General features: G+C 43.5%; 1 protein-coding gene across 1 annotated transcript in view; it reads right to left on the bottom strand.

The window, feature by feature from the left end:
* LOC115141954 (chloride channel protein 2-like) overlaps positions 1–16,579 on the bottom strand; it is a 167,447-nt gene that overhangs the window by 29,830 nt on the left and 121,038 nt on the right. The window contains 5 exon segments of the mRNA XM_029681382.2: positions 8,558–8,748; positions 9,422–9,555; positions 14,342–14,555; positions 15,316–15,426; positions 15,557–15,626. Of these exon segments, the coding sequence (XP_029537242.2) occupies positions 8,558–8,748; positions 9,422–9,555; positions 14,342–14,555; positions 15,316–15,426; positions 15,557–15,626 (720 nt within the window).

Below are 16,579 nucleotides of genomic sequence, written 5' to 3'. Positions count from 1 at the left end.
CGTTGAGATCAATTATTTTCATGGTGTGAGGTTATTCTTATCCAAACTTGGGAGGTGAATTGATGTTGTGCAGGGTTGTAATTTCTTCTGATTTTTGTTATTTCCTGTTTTACAGCTTCGATGCTCTGGAGCCTGTTGTTGTCGCCAAGGAGCATTTGGACAGTCGGGACCAGGTTTCAGCTGCTGCGCATCCTTCCTCCCATAGATGGTCTGCTTGTAAAAGCACCACCTGGACTGGACACAGCTAGACAAACTATCTTTTTGACAAGATCAGGGAGTTTTGCGACGAAGAAGCTATGGACATGATACGTCCTGCACCAACGTCAAGGGCAGACAGAAACAGGCTCTCCGAATATAGATTCCCTTGTTCATGTGTGGTTTGGATGGACCAGTAATCAGTACTATCTGCAGTGCTTCTATTCACAACTCTCTCATAACACACACGCCATACGTTGCTGCTACTATTATTCTTCTACCCTGCTGCTCAGCCACTACCCCTGATTGCATGCAAATAACTATCTTGTCTATCACTAATATCGTTATTGTTCTTGTACATACTGTAAATGTTATTTATATTGACACTATCTACTTCTGTGTTTGCTACAATGCAAGAAACCATTTGGCTGTACCGTTTACACCTTCTGTAAAGACCATCTACTTAGCAAAATACTGATACAGTTGAAGTCGGAAGTTTACATAGACTTAGGTGGGAGTCATTAAAACGCTCCACACATTTCTTGTTCACAAACTATAGTTTTGGCAAGTCGGTTAGGACATCTACTTTGTGCATAAGTAATTTTTCCAACAATTGTTTACAGAAAGATTATTTGACTTATTCACTATATCACAATTCCAGTGGGTCAGAAGTTTAGATGCACTAAGTTGACTGTGCCTTTAAAAATCTTGGAAAATTCCAGAAAATGATGTCATGGCTTTAGAAGCTTCTGGTAGGCTAATTGACATAATTTGAGTCAATTGGAGGTGTACCATCAAACTCAGTGCCACTTTGCCTGATATCATGGGGAAATCCCCCAAAATCAGCCAAGACGTCAAAAAAAATTGTAGACCTCCACAAGTCTGGTTCATCTGTACAAACAATAGTACGCAAGTATAAACACCATGGGACCACGCAGCCGTAATACCGCTCAGGAAGGAGACATGTTAGAGATTAACGTACTTTGGTTCGAAAAGTGCAAATCAATCCCAGAACAGCAGCAAAGGACCTTGTGAAGATGCTGGAGGAAACAGGTACAAAAGTATCTATATCCACAGTAAAACAAGTCCTACAATGGTGTAAAAAGTATTTAGTCAGCCACCAATTGTGCAAGTTCTCCCACTTAAAAAGATGAGGCCTGTAATTTTCATCATAGGTACAATTCAACTATGACAGACAAAATGAGAAAAAAAATCCAGAAAATCACATTGTAGAATTTTTAATGAATTTATTTGCAAATTGGTGGAAAATAAGTATTTGGTCACCTACAAACAAGCAAGATTTCTGGCTCTCACAGAGCTGTAACTTCGCCTTTAAGAGGCTCCTCTGTCCTCCACTCGTTACCTGTATTAATGGCACCTGTTTGAAGTTGTTATCAGTATAAAAGACACCTGTCCACAACCTCAAACAGTCACACTCCAAACTCCACTATGGCCAAGACCAAAGAGCTGTCAAAGGACACCAGAAACAAAATTGTAGACCTGCACCAGGCTGGGAAGACTGAATCTGCAATAGGTAAGCAACTTGGTTTGAAGAAATCAACTGTGGGAGCAATTATCAGGAAATGGAAGACATACAAGACCACTGATAATCTCCCTCGATCTGGGGCTCCACGCAAGATCTCACCCCGTGGGGTCAAAATGATCACAAGAACGGTGAGCAAAAATCCTGGATTTTTTTCCTCATTTTGTCCGTCATAGTTGAAATGTACCTATGATGAAAATTACAGGCCTCTCTCATCTTTTTAAGTGGGAGAACTTGCACAATTGGTGGCTGACTAAATACTTTTTTGCCCCACTGTATGAGATGGAAGGGAGTTCCATGCAATCATGACTCTGTATAATACTGTACACTTCTTTGAATTTGTTCTGGACCTGGGGACTGTGAAAAGACCCCTGGTGGCATGTCTGGTGTGGTAAATGTGCGTTTCAGTGCTGTGTGTAAGTTTGTTTCTTATAAAAACAAGAAGTCAGTCAGTCTTTCCTCAACTCTCAGCCAGGAGAGACTGGCATGCATAGTATTGATATTTGCCCTCTGATTACAATAAAGAGCACAACATGCCACTCTGTGGGCCAGATGGTACTTAACTAGGTCCTTCTTTGTAGCACTTGAGCATGTGACTGGACAATAATCAAGGTAAGATCAAACTAGAGCCTGCAGGACTTGCTTTGTGGAGTGTGGTGTCGAAAAAGCAGAGCATCTCTTCATTGTGGACAGACCTCTACCCATCTTTACAACCACTGAATCAATATGTTTTGACCATGACAGTTTACAATCTATGGTAACAACAAGCAATTTAGTCTCCTCAAATTGCTCAACAACTACATAATTCATCATCAGTTTCAGCTGAGGTCTAGAACATAGGGAATGATTTGTACTAGAGGTTGACCGATGAATCGGAATGGCTGATTAATTAGGGTCAATTTCAAGTTTTCATAATCGGAAATCGGTATTTTTGGGCACCAATTTTGCCGATATTATTATTATTTTTTTTTACACCTTTATTTAATCTTTATTTAACTGGGCAAGTCAGTTAAGAACACATTCTTATTTTCAATGACGGCCTAGGAACGAGGCAGAACGACAGATTTTTACCTTGTCAGCTCGGGGGATCCAATCTTGCAACCTTACAGTTAACTAGTCCAACGCTCTAACCACCTGCCTCACGAGGAGCCTGCCTGTTATGCGAATGCTATAAGCCAAGGTAAGTTGCTAGCTAGCATTAAACGTATCTTATAAAAAAACAATCAATCAACGACTGTCGTTGCTCCAATGTGTACTTAACCATAATCATCAATGCCTTTCTTAAAATCAATACACAAGTATATATTTTGAAACCTGCATATTTGGCTAAAAGAAATCCAGGTTAGCAGGCAATATTAACCAGGTGAAATTGTGTCACTTCTCTTGCATTCATTGCAAGCAGAGTCAGGGTATATGCAACAGTTTGAGCGGCCTGGCTCTTTGCGAACTAATTTGCCAGAATTCTACGTAATTATGACATAACGTTGAAGTTTGTGCAATGTAACAGGAATATTTAGACTCATGGATGCCACCCGTTAGATAAAATACGGAACGGAATAAACGTTTTGTTTTCGAGGTGATAGTTTCCGGATTTGACCTAAGGTTCGTATTTCTGTGTGTTTATTATAGTTAAGTCTATGATTTGATATTTGATAGAGGAGTCTGACTGAGGGGTGGTAGGCAGCAGCAGGCTCGTAATAGTCAAAGGTATATGGTTTAGAGAGAAATAGTCGACGCGTTATAATTCCTGTAATAACTTGCGGCTGAACTTGAAAGGGGTTCCTTTGTTATTTTACCGTTCATGTCTTCCATAGAGAATGTCTTGATCTACTTCAAATAAGGTCTGTGTTTCGTGCAGGTTTAAACCGCCTCTGCGTTTTGATACCCGTGTAAATCTCACTAGGATAAGGTAACGTTTGTCAACATATTTTCATAAATCCACTCCACAAAAAAAATGATCTTTGCTTATATTTAGCCAATATTGATCAGGGTTACCTTGTCCTATGGATATCTGTAAGCCTACATGAAACACAGACCTTATTTTAAGTGAATATAAAAATATCTTATGGAATAAATGAATGAAGGAACCGCTTTTCAGATTTTGCTAGAAGGTGTCATGGGAATTATGACTCGCACTTTGGTCGTCAATTCCTACCATGTCCATTATTAAAATAGGATTTCCTGCATGTAGAAATTACAGTTTTTGTTTTCAACATATATCACAGGTAACTTAAACTCTATTTTTATTCAAACAGTTGAGAGTATTTGTCTCCTAAGCAGACTCTTCAGTATCATTGTTACTTCAGAGCTATGTGTGTGTTTTAGAGATGGCAGAGAAATGCAGAGCACCAGTGTGGGACTATAACATGGAGTTACATGGATTTGGCACCAAGGTGTCTTATTTGTGATAAGGATGTAAGCATGGGGTCAGCAACGGCTAAATAAAAAAATACCTGTGGAATCACCTTAAGAACACCCATCCAAAAGCCCATATGTATTATATTACGTTAAAATAAGTGTTCATTCAGTATTGTTGCAATTGTCATTATTACAAAAAAATATATGTATATATAGTTCTTAAAAAAGTGGCCGATTAATCAGTATCGGCTTTTTTTGTCCTCCAATAATCGTCCGACCTCTAATTTGTACCAAATACAATGCTCTTAGTTTTAGAGATGTTCAGGGCCAGTTTATTACTAACCACCCATTTCAAAACTGACTGCAACTCCTTGTTAAGGTTTTCAGTGACTTCATTAACTGTGGTTGTTGATGGGTATAGGGTGGAATCATCAGCATACATGGACACACAGGCTGTTTAATGCCAATGGCAGGTCATTGGTGAAAATAGAAAAGAGTAGCGGGCTTAGAGAACTTCCCTGCGGTATACCAACACTACATGTTTGACAGAGAAGCTTCCATTAAAGAAAAACACTATATATACACACACACCCCTTCAAAATGAGTGGATTTAACTATTTCAGCCATACCCGTTGCTGACAGATGTATAAAAATTTAGCACAAAGCCATGCAATCTCCATAAACAAACAGTGGCAGTAGAATAGCCTTACTGAAGAGCTCAGTGACTTTCAACGTAGGATACTATAGGATAGGATACTACAATTCCAACAAGTCAGTCAAATTTATGCCCTGCTAGAGCTGCCTCGGTCATCTGTAAGTGCTGTTATTGTGAAGTGGAAACTTTTAGGAGCAACAACGGCTCAGCCGCGAAGTGGTAGGCCACACAAGCTCACAGAACGGGACTGCCGAGTGCTAAAGTGCATAGCGCGTAAAAATCGCCTGTCCTCAGTTGCAACACTCACTACTGAGTTCCAAAGTGCCTTTGGAAGCAACTTCAGCACAAGAACTGTTAAATCGGGAGCTTCCTGAAATGGGTTACCATGGCCGAACAGCCGCACACAAGCCTAAAATCTCCATGCGCAATGTCAAGCATCGGCTGGAGTGGTGTAAAGTTCGCCACCATTGGTCTCAGTGGAAACGCATTCTCTGGAGTGATGAATCACGTTTGGTGGATGTCAGGAATACGCTACCGTCCCCAATGCATAATGCCAACTGTAAAGTTTGGTAGAGGATGAATAATGGTCTGGGGCATTTGTCATGGTTTGCCTAGGCCCCTTAGTTCCAGTGAGGGGAAAACTATGCTACAGCATACAATTACATTCTAGATGATTCTGTGCTTCCAACTTCGTGGAAACAGTTTAGGGAAGGCATTTTTCTATTTCAGCATGACAAAGCCCCTGTGCACAAAGCGAGGTCCATACAGAAATGGTTTGTCGAGATCAATGTGGAAGAACTTGACTGGCCTGCACAGAGCCCTAACCTCAACCCCATCGAACACCTTTAGTATGAAAAGGTGAAAAGCCTTCCCAGAAGAGTGTGGGGGAGGGGGGGTAACTCCATATTAATGCACCTGATTTTGGAATGAGATGTTTGACGAGCAGGTGTCCACACACTTGGTCATGTGGTGTACCTCTGAATCCACAATATGGCAGAGGTTTAAAAGCCATAACACATACGTTCTCTCAACAACAGGTTATGGTCAATAATATTAAAGGCTGCACTGAAATCTAACAGTACAGCTCTCACAATCTTCTTACTTTTAATTTCTTTCAACCAATCATCAGTCATTTGTGTCAGTGCAGTACATGTTGGGTGCCCTTCTCTATAAGCATGCCAAAAGTCTGTTGTTAATTTGTTTACAGAGAAATAGCATTGTATTTGGTCAAAACATTTTTCCAACAGTTTGCCAAGAGCTGGCAGCAAACTGATAGGTTGGCTGTTAGAACCAGTAAAAGCCGCTTTACCAGTCTTGGGTAGTGGAATGACTTTGGCTTCCCTCCAGGCCTGAGGACAAACACTTTCCTCTAGGCTCAGATTAAAGATATGACAGATAGGAGTGGCTACAGAGGCAGCTACCATCCCCAGTAGCGTTCCATCTAAGTTGTCAATGCCAAGAGGTTTGTCATTATTGATCGATAACAATACTTTTCCCACCTCTCCACACAACAGCTTTAAAAAAATTAAAACTACATTTTTTTCTATCATTATTTGTTCTTAGAGAGAGAGAAATAGAGTGTGACAGAGCGCTGAGAAACCTAAATTAGTGTGATGAATAGCTGGATATCCAAACCCTGGCATCCTGGGGGGGAAAGCAACTAGTCCCTTCCCCTTCTTCTCCTCCCCCACCAGGCCTGCTGTGAATGGCTGAGTAGCACCCCACTAGCCTGGGGCAGGGTGGGGGGGTGGCGCAGGGAGGAGAAACCAGATCAGTATTCTGAATACAGTAGTGCTAGCCCCTAAAACAAAGTTAGACATTGGCAGCCTCAAAATCCCAATTTCAGCTCTGTGCGCCAGTGCTCACAAACACAACCAGACGCGACACACACAACACCTTCTCTCCGTTTCTTTCTCCTTCTCTGTCATCATCTCTTTCTGTCAGTCCCTTTTTTCTGTTTCTCTCAATCTATCTCTTTCTCGTTCTGCTTCTCTCACTCTGTCTGTCTCACCCTCTCTTTCTCTCCTACTCCTTCTTTCAGACTCCATCTCTCACTCTGTCTCTTATTGATGGGACAATAAAATCTTCTCACATAACAATCATGAGACTAGAACAGTTTAATATTATTTTTTTCCCTCTCATATTAGTTGTCAAATGGAGCCAGTGAAGCAGATGGATCCAAATACTACTGTATTCACAATGGTTCTGGCTCTCCTGTGTCTCTGTACAGACCTTGTAGTGAAGCAGATGGAACCAAATACTACTGTATTCACAATGGTTCTGGCTCTCCTGTGTCTCTGTACAGACCTTGTAGTGAAGCAGATGGAACCAAATACTACTGTATTCACAATGGTTCTGGCTCTCCTGTGTCTCTGTACAGACCTTGTAGTGAAGCAGATGGAACCAAATACTACTGTATTCACTATGGTTCTGGCTCTCCTGTGTCTCTGTGCTGACCTGGTAGTGAAGCAGATGGAGACAAATACTATAGTATTCACTATGGTTCTGGCTCTCCTGTGTCTCTGTGCTGACCTTGTAGTGAAGCAGATGGAGCCAGATACTACAGTATTCACTATGGTTCTGGCTCTCCTGTGTCTCTGTGCTGACCTGGTAGTGAAGCAGATGGAACAAAATACTACTGTATTCACTATGGTTCTGGCTCTCCTGTGTCTCTGTGCTGACCTGGTAGTGAAGCAGATGGAACCAAATACTACTGTATTCACTATGGTTCTGGCTCTCCTGTGTCTCTGTGCTGACCTTGTAGTGAAGCAGATGGAGCCAGATACTACTGTATTCACTATGGTTCTGGCTCTCCTGTGTCTCTGTGCTGACCTGGTAGTGAAGCAGATGGAGACAAATACTATAGTATTCACTATGGTTCTGGCTCTCCTGTGTCTCTGTGCTGACCTTGTAGTGAAGCAGATGGAGCCAGATACTACAGTATTCACTATGGTTCTGGCTCTCCTGTGTCTCTGTGCTGACCTGGTAGTGAAGCAGATGGAACAAAATACTACTGTATTCACTATGGTTCTGGCTCTCCTGTGTCTCTGTGCTGACCTGGTAGTGAAGCAGATGGAACCAAATACTATAGTATTCACTATGGTTCTGACTCTCCTGTGTCTCTGTGCTGACCTTGTAGTGAAGCAGATGGAGCCAGACACTACAGTATTCACTATGGTTCTGGCTCTCCTGTGTCTCTGTGCTGACCTGGTAGTGAAGCAGATGGAACCAAATACTACTGTATTCACTATGGTTCTGGCTCTCCTGTGTCTCTGTGCTGACCTGGTAGTGAAGCAGATGGAACCAAATACTACTGTATTCACTATGGTTCTGGCTCTCCTGTGTCTCTGTGCTGACCTGGTAGTGAAGCAGATGGAGCCAGATACTACAGTATTCACTATGGTTCTGGCTCTCCTGTGTCTCTGTGCTGACCTGGTAGTGAAGCAGATGGAACCAGATACTACAGTATTCACTATGTTTCTGGCTCTCCTGTGTCTCTGTGCTGACCTGGTAGTGAAGCAGATGGAACCAGATACTACAGTATTTACTATGTTTCTGGCTCTCCTGTGTCTGTGCTGACCTGGTAGTGAAGCAGATGGAGCCAGATACTACAGTATTCACTATGGTTCTGGCTCTCCTGAGTCTCTGTGCTCACCTGGCATCCTATGATCCAGTCTTCAAGTTTTGGATAAGCAACAACTTACACAGCTTTACTGTTAGCTTGGTGTGGTACTGGGTACTCCAGACATGACTGACTTCGTAGTGTCTACTGTTAGCTTGGTGTGGTTTGTCAAGACTGTACTTACCTGGAACCGAACCTCCTGGTTAACCCTTTGGGAGCCATCCTCGCTGCCCAGGTGGGAGACCATCGACAGGCGCTTCTTCTCAGCAGTAGCCCGGTCTCTCAGGTACTCTAGCCTCCGTGGCCGGCCCAGCTGTAGGGACAGGAGGGCCTGGAGCTGGGCACGCTCAATAGAACCCAGCAGGATCATCGACTCTGAGGGGGGATGAGGGAGGAAGAGCGAGAGGGGAGTGAGGGGCAGCATGAAAGACATGGATGGAGAGAAATATGAGACGAGAGAGAAAGTAAGGAGGGAGTGAGGTGGTGAAGAGAGGACAGAGATGATGGGATGAAAGGTAGAGGAGAGAGACAGATGAGAATAAAAGAAGAGGGATGATGGAAGAAAAGAGAAATTGAGAGAACGGGGCCAAGAGATTAGAGTGAGAGAGGAGGGAGAGGACAGAGTGGGAAGATGGGATGGAGGAGAGGAGAAGAGGTATTTTAGAACAGTAGGTAATGTGCAGACTACATGGGACTCTTAACACATGTTGCTGCATTGTGAGTGATGTAACTGAGAACAGCCAGGCGTCTGTGTACACAACAGAAGGTGTGTGTATGGGGGGCTGTGTGTGTTTGTTTAAAATAATTGCCCCAGTTAATTGCTTTGGCATCGATGCACAATTACAACACACTTGGCATACTATATAAGAATATATAACTTGAATGTGTGTGTGGGGAACTTTAATTTGACTGAAAATGTTCTGTGGTGTCTGTAATGCGTGTGTGTTTGTGGGCGTGTGCGTGTGTCTCACCACTGGACTCGAGCAGGGCTAGGGTATTGAGGTGTCTGTAATGTGTGTGTGTTTGTGGGCGTGTGCGTGTGTCTCACCACTGGACTCGAGCAGGGCTAGGGTCTTGAGGTGTCCAGTCAGCAGTACATCATGCAGGTCTCTGTAGCAGCAGTTGAGGGTGATGTACATCACATCCCTGATCATGATGTCCTCCACACGAATATTATACTTCCTGAAGGACGATAGGAGAGCAATGTTGTGCTGATATTTGTAATGACTTGGCCAAAGCTTTTGATACGGTCGACCATTCCATTGTTGTTGCCCGGCTAAGGAGTATTGGTGTCTCTGTGGGGTCTTTGACCTGGGTTACTAACCACCTCCCTCAAAGAGTGCAGTGTATAAAGTCAGAACATCTGCTGTCTCCAAGGGAGTACCCCAAAGCTCGATCCTAGGCCCCACGCTCTTCTCAATTTACATCAACATAGCTCAGGCAGTAGGAAGCTCTCATTCATTTACAGTGACTTTGGAAACTATTCAGACCTCTGACTTTACGTTACAGCCTTATTTTAAAATTGATTAAATAGTTTCCCCCCATCATCAATCTACACACAACACCCCATAAGGACACGTCAAAATCAGGTTTAGACATTTTTGCTAATTTATTTAAAAAAAAATCACATTTACATTAGGTATTCTGAACCTTTAGTCAGTACTTTGTTAAAGCACCTTTGGTAGCGATTACAGTATTGAGTCTTCTTGGGTAGGATGCTACAAGGTTGGCACATCTGTATTTATCAAATTCTTCCTTGCAGATCCTCTCTAGTTCTGTCAGGTTGGATGGGGAGCATTGCTGCACAGCTATTTTCAGGTCTCGCCAGAGATGTTCGACCAGGTTCAAGTCCGGGCTCTGGCTGGGCCACTCAGGGACATTCAGAGACTTGTCCCGAAGCAACTCCTGCATTGTCTTGGCTGTGTGCTTAGGGTCGTTGTCCTGTTGGAATGTGAATCATTGTCCCAGTCTGAGGCCTTGAGTGTTCTGGAGTAGGTTTTCATCAAGGATCTCTCTGTACTTTGCTCCGTTCATATTTCCTCGATCCTGACTAGTCTCCTAGTCCCTGCCTCTGAAAAACATCCCCACAGCACGATGCTACCACCACCATGATTCACCGTAGGGATTGTGAAAAGTTTCCTCCAGACGTGACGCTTGGCATTCAGGCCAAAGAGTTCAATCTTGGTTTCATCAGACCAGAGAATCTTGTTTCTCATGGTCTGAGAGTCCTTTAGGTGCCAGACTGACCATTGGGTTCCTGGTCACCTTCCTGACCAAGGCCCTTCTCCCAGGAGATCAGCTATAACAGTCTTGGTGGTTCTAAACTTCTTCCATTTAAGAATGATGGATTGTTCTTGGGAACCTTCAATGCTGCAGAGATTTTTTGGTACCCTTTTCCCAGATCTGTGCCTCGACACGATCTTGTCTCAGAGCACTGTGGACAATTTTTTCGACCTCATGGCTGGGTTTTTACTCTGACATGCACTGTCAACTGTGGGACCTTATATAGACAGGTGTGTGCCTTTCCAAATCATGTCCAATCAATTGAATTTACCACAGGTGGACTCTAATCAAGTTGTAGAAACATCAAGGATGATCAATGGAAACAGGAAGGACTTGAGCTCAGTTTCGAGTCTCATAGCAATGGGTCTGAATACTTATGTAAATACGTTTTTTGAATCCATTTTAGAATAAGGCTGTAACGTAAAAAAAATGTGGAAGAAGTCAAGGGGTCTGAATAGTGGTTATGCAGATGTTACAGTCTAATACTCAGCTGGGGCCTCCCTGGATTTTGTGTTAAATGCTCTACAACAAAGAGTTCTTAGTGTCCAACAAGTTCTCTGCCCTTACCCTTGTTCTGAACACCTCCAAAACGAAGGTCATGTGGTTTGGTAAGAAGAATACCCCTCTCCCTACCGGTGTGATTACTACCTCTGAGGGTTTAGAGCTTGAGGCAGTCACTTCATACCAGTACTCATACTCATACCTCATACTCATACCAGTGTCAATTCCTTGTCCTTTCAGATGCGACTTTGGAACTACATCCTAGTCAGTCCTGGACTTATAGCTACAGAGGTGAGGTTGCATCCATTATAGTCGTACTGTATAGGAGGTGACTGAGTGAGAGAGAAGGTCCTGCCTCAGCATATTTGTGGTTCTACCCCGGCCAAACTGTACCCTAGACAGGTTTCCTTCCTTCCTTCCTTCCTTCCTTCCTTCCTTCCTTCCAGACAGGCTGAGCGTGCCAACCTCCAACACGACAGCAGCACTAGTTTCCGCTGCAACACAGATGCAGGCCAACCAACACAGACGCAGGCCAACCCTCTATAAGATCTAAAACCCCTGTTTCTGTACACAAATACAATAACCCCTACTGTAGCTTTAAACCAGGGGTCGGCAACAGGCGTCCCACGGACTTAAACGATCCCACAAGTTATTGTTTTGGGCCCCCCAAAACTATTAGCACAAAAATAAAGATTTTTGTAGGATTTTCATTTTTGGTAAAAAAATAAAAACTTACAAGGAATTCAGTAAAAAATGTGTTTCATTTAGGAATTCTGTTTACCAAGTATTCCCACGCATACAAACAATTCATATGTGATCAAGGTATGAAATTAATCAAATACAATCTCTTTTTGGGCTTAGTTGTGGTCAATTTCTAGTCTCTCTCTCTCAAATATTTATGTAGCTGGAAATTAAATCCCACTCTGGAGATGGATTTGTCAAAAGGGGATTCATGCCCCAACATGAAGCTTTGCTTTTCTTAATGTGTGTGTTTGTGAATAAGTGTGTTTCCCAAGCATTACACAAGCATTCCTATGGCTGTTTGTGGGGGAGAGGGGTACCAGAATGAATAGGAACACAAACAGCTTGGGGGCCACACTTCCTGCACTCTTTCATCCTACTCCCTGCCTCATGTACTTCGTGCCCGAGACAGAGAGAATCCTTATGCATCATTACACCCATTTTCTGCTCTTTAGCCCTCCACCAGCTACAGCACACACACATGTTTACCATCGTTTTATAAAATCACAGAACGGTTTTAGATTTGTAAAAACACCTCTCTCCCAGATAGATTTTTCCAGTGTTCAGACAAATGCCCGTTTCCACTGGCACTTAAAAGTAGGGCCAAATTTGAGTCGGTTCGAATGTAATTCTGAAATTCAAGCTGGGTCTGGGGAAACCCGGGCCGGCTCAGACCATTTTAACAACTGGTCACTTTCTTTTCTATTCTTTTAAAATCGATTAAAATTTGGGCTGGTGACGCTGTTACTATGCAACCACCAGCTAGCTCCTCTGGGCTTGTTGCTGTTAGCTAGCACATGGATAAGCAGTATTGCAGTAGTCAGATATGAGAAGAATTACCACCATAGCGGGATTCTTCAGTCATTTTTGCACTACACAAACTTATGAGAACAGTCAGCCCTCAAATGTTTGCTACCAAACGTTAGCTAGCAAATCAATCAAATTGATGTATAAAGCCCTTTTTACATCAGCAGGTGTCACAAAGTGCATATACAACCAAAAACCCCAGAGTTGAAACAAGCTAGTTAGCTAGCAGCAATTTTAGCTAGCCACATCATAACCAACCAAACCAGATGACAGGTTTGATATCTAGCTAGCTAATAGTAAATGCCATGGCAAGCAAGGTAGGAATTAAGCTAGCTAGCTAGCCTGTATGCTAGCAATGACGCTAACCGTTTAGCTAGCTGGCTAATGTTAGCAAGCCAAAAATCTTTACTAAATACATGGCTCTGTCTGATTGGCAGGTGTATGGGGTAACTTTAGTTACAGCATGGTGAGGGTAGCTAGTTGGCAATATTAGCGAAGCCAGCTGCATGGTTACCTAGCAACATTTCTGGAGGCAGTGGAAACCCAATTCAAGCAAGCCCACCAAGGACAGCCCAACTTGGGTTGACTTCAAATGGAAACGAGCCTTAAGAGGTGTGGTCATTAGAGTGTGGGTGGCTAGCCATTAGTTAACAGAACAGATACATTGCTTCAGTACTACAGGTTATAATGAATGTCAGCCGCACTCTAACAGGCTATTAATGATAAATAGACAGGAGAGGTGACAGGGCATTCTCAGAACTTTGAGAATACTGGTCTACGCAGCCGTGTTTGTGTCAACTGCTGTCAGCGTGTACACTTCTGCACATTGTGTAACTACACGTTGTAACTCTGTGTAATATACATTTAAATGAGATTATGTAACAGCACAACTAAAAAAATACAACCTACACTTAGCTCACATGATGTCTAATGACGCAAACACACACACACAGTCCTGATACGCTCCACCCCCATTGATGAAGTCAAAGCGTAGTGGGTGGTGTGAAGGGGAGCAAGAGGGAAGAGAGAGAGAGATAAAGAGAGGGCACAGAAGAACCAACCCATCAAGAGGTACCAACCCAACTTGTCCCTTCACTAGTCCCAAACACAGCAAGAAGGACCACTAGTCACCTCACTAGTCCCCAACCCAGCAAGAGGCACCACTAGTCCCCAACCCAGCAAGAGGAACCACTAGTCCCCAACCCAGCAAGAAGAAACACTAGTCCCTAAGCCAGCAAGAGGAACCACTAGTCCCTTCACTAGTCCCCAACCCAGCAAGAGAAACCACTAGTCCCCTCACTAGTCTCCAACCCAGCAAGAGGAACCACTAGCCCCTTCACTAGTCCCCAACCCAGCAAGAGAAACCACTAGTCCCCTCACTAGTCTCCAACCCAGCAAGAGGACCCACTAGTCCCCTCACTAGTCTCCAACCCAGCAAGAGGACTCACTAGCCCCCTCACTAGTCCCCAACCCAGCAAGAGGACCCACTAGCCCCCTCACTAGTCCCCAACCCAGCAAGAGGACCCAAGAGAGATTTAAAGAGAATGAGAAAAATACAGAAAGAAAGGGGTATAAATAGAAGTAAAAATAAAGAGCGAAGAAAGAGGGGGATAGATAGAAGTGTAGTCCTACGTACTCGTGGTGTCCCCAGCCCAGCTCAGGGAGGTACGGTAGTTTCTTGATCCTGATGATGGAGTCATATAGCGAGGGCTGGAGGGACTGGGCCACGGCGTTGGCCAGTATCACCGCTATCATCACCGGCAGGATGTGGCTGATCTGACCCGTCAGCTCAAACACAATGACCGCCGTCGATACCGTGTGGGTCACCGCTCCAGACAGGGCCGCCGCACCTGGGAGGAGAGGGGAGAGGAAGAGAGGAGGAGAAGAGTAGAGGATGGAATGGGTACAGATGAAGGTTGAGGTTACTGTCCATTGACATGATTAAAGTAGTAAAAGCAATATCAGTGTAATCATACTTCTCTTCAACTCAACTCTATACTGAGCCTTCATCAATAATACTGGAGCAACAAAGTGAGGAGGGAGATGGGGGAGGGATGAGAAGGGAGAGAGGGAGGATGGTGAGATGACAGTACCTCACAAAGATAAAAAAAAAAAAAAGTAAAATATTTTTGAACTGTTATTGAATAAAGAAAAATAAATGAATGGAATGAATGAGAGAAAGAAGGAGGAGTGGAGAGAGTGAGAGGAAAGGTTGAGTATTCTTAACTTCATTAGGATGGAGGTAGGAAGGAGAGCGAGAGAAAGAAGGTAAATCTAGACATGCTGAGATAAAAGAAGGCTCATCAGAGAGTGAGAGAAAGAGAAAGCTGAGTTAAAGGTGAGTGAACAACATCAGCACCCATTAGACACAAAACACAGATGACATCAACCCCAACATTGAACAACAGCCAACAACCATGCTAACAGCAATATCCCTCATAGCAACAGCATTAAGAGACATCTTGCCAAAGGAGACAGACATGTTTTTGTCTGACAAAAATGGCTTCATATTACCACTGTGTCTAGCAGCGCCTTATTGAATCTGGCTTTTTATGTCCTAATAGTTACAATAATGGTGTCTAGTTGTGTCTAGTTTCTACAGTAACACACCCACGACGGCATACCCTCCTGGCACTATGGGGTAGATGGTGCCATCAGAGTGGATGCCATCAGGGAACCAGGCGGCCATGCTCTCCCCGACCAGACGGCCAAACGCTGCCCCTAGAACACACGCACACACATTGTTAATGAGAGAGTAACATATTTTTACACAGACACTCACAAGACTGAATAGCATATCCACAGGGTTAACATTATTGTTGAAACACACACATTCGCACACACCTCTTACCAATGACGAAGACAGGCATGAAGGCTCCACAGGGCACAGGGATGGTGGTAGCCAGAGCAGACATCCAGAACTGAGACAGATACACAGGCAGAGTCAGAGGGAAAAGTGTGGCATTTCAGTCAGCCGACAGGACAATCTTCTATTTAACTCAGCTGCTCTGACTTCTGATCAGTACTGCCTTTTATTCTGTACTATGACAGAAAAGACTCCATTGTGATAGGCTCATCTCTTCCCAGATGTGAACTGGCTAACACAGATCCCCATCGGGGTGAGATTGAACTGTCACACACTGACTTAATTTGATGGGTAATGAGCAGAGCAAGCTGATTGGAGGATGCAGCCGCCACCGATGACGAAAGAGATGGGTAATTAGAGGATAATGTTACCGGTGCTAGGCGTGGGCCAAATACCGTATAATATGGAAAAAGCCACGGGATGGTTATTCTTATAAGTTTTTCAATAAATTTGAATATTTGTAGCTACTTGTGTGATACGTTGGGAGATGAAGCAGATTGGGTTCTTCATTTCACATGTCACATTATGAAGCTTATCATAGCTCTCCAGAACATTTGAGCCAGTCACGTTTGTTTGTAAATAGCACAAAGGGAGAAAGCGGTAGCGTTCTATATGTATCAGCGAGTCTCTGTCGTGTGGCACACATGAGGTGATGAAGTTACCCTTGTATTTGCCTGTCTTTGCAATTAGTATGTTAGTTTTCGGTCGTTAGCATTTTGCTAATAGCGTCACTGTGATTTTGATATTACTTGTGCTAATTATGTTAGCATTCTGGTAATAGATGCCCAACGGCCTTTTTGTGTGTTTTTAGCATCCCATTGTGTGTTATGCCGGTAATACCGTAAATACCGCTATGGCACAGGAACAGTATGACTGTATGAAAATCTGGATACTGACCAAGCCTAGTCACCAGTGACTCACACACACACTATACAAATACACTGCATGTCAAACTAGCAACACACACACACACACACACACCCCTACAAAACTTTCACACAAGCCGAA

This window comes from Oncorhynchus nerka, linkage group LG14, assembly GCF_034236695.1.
Source record: "Oncorhynchus nerka isolate Pitt River linkage group LG14, Oner_Uvic_2.0, whole genome shotgun sequence".
Classification (NCBI taxonomy): domain Eukaryota; kingdom Metazoa; phylum Chordata; class Actinopteri; order Salmoniformes; family Salmonidae; genus Oncorhynchus; species Oncorhynchus nerka.
This window is presented reverse-complemented; position numbering and strand designations above follow the sequence as displayed.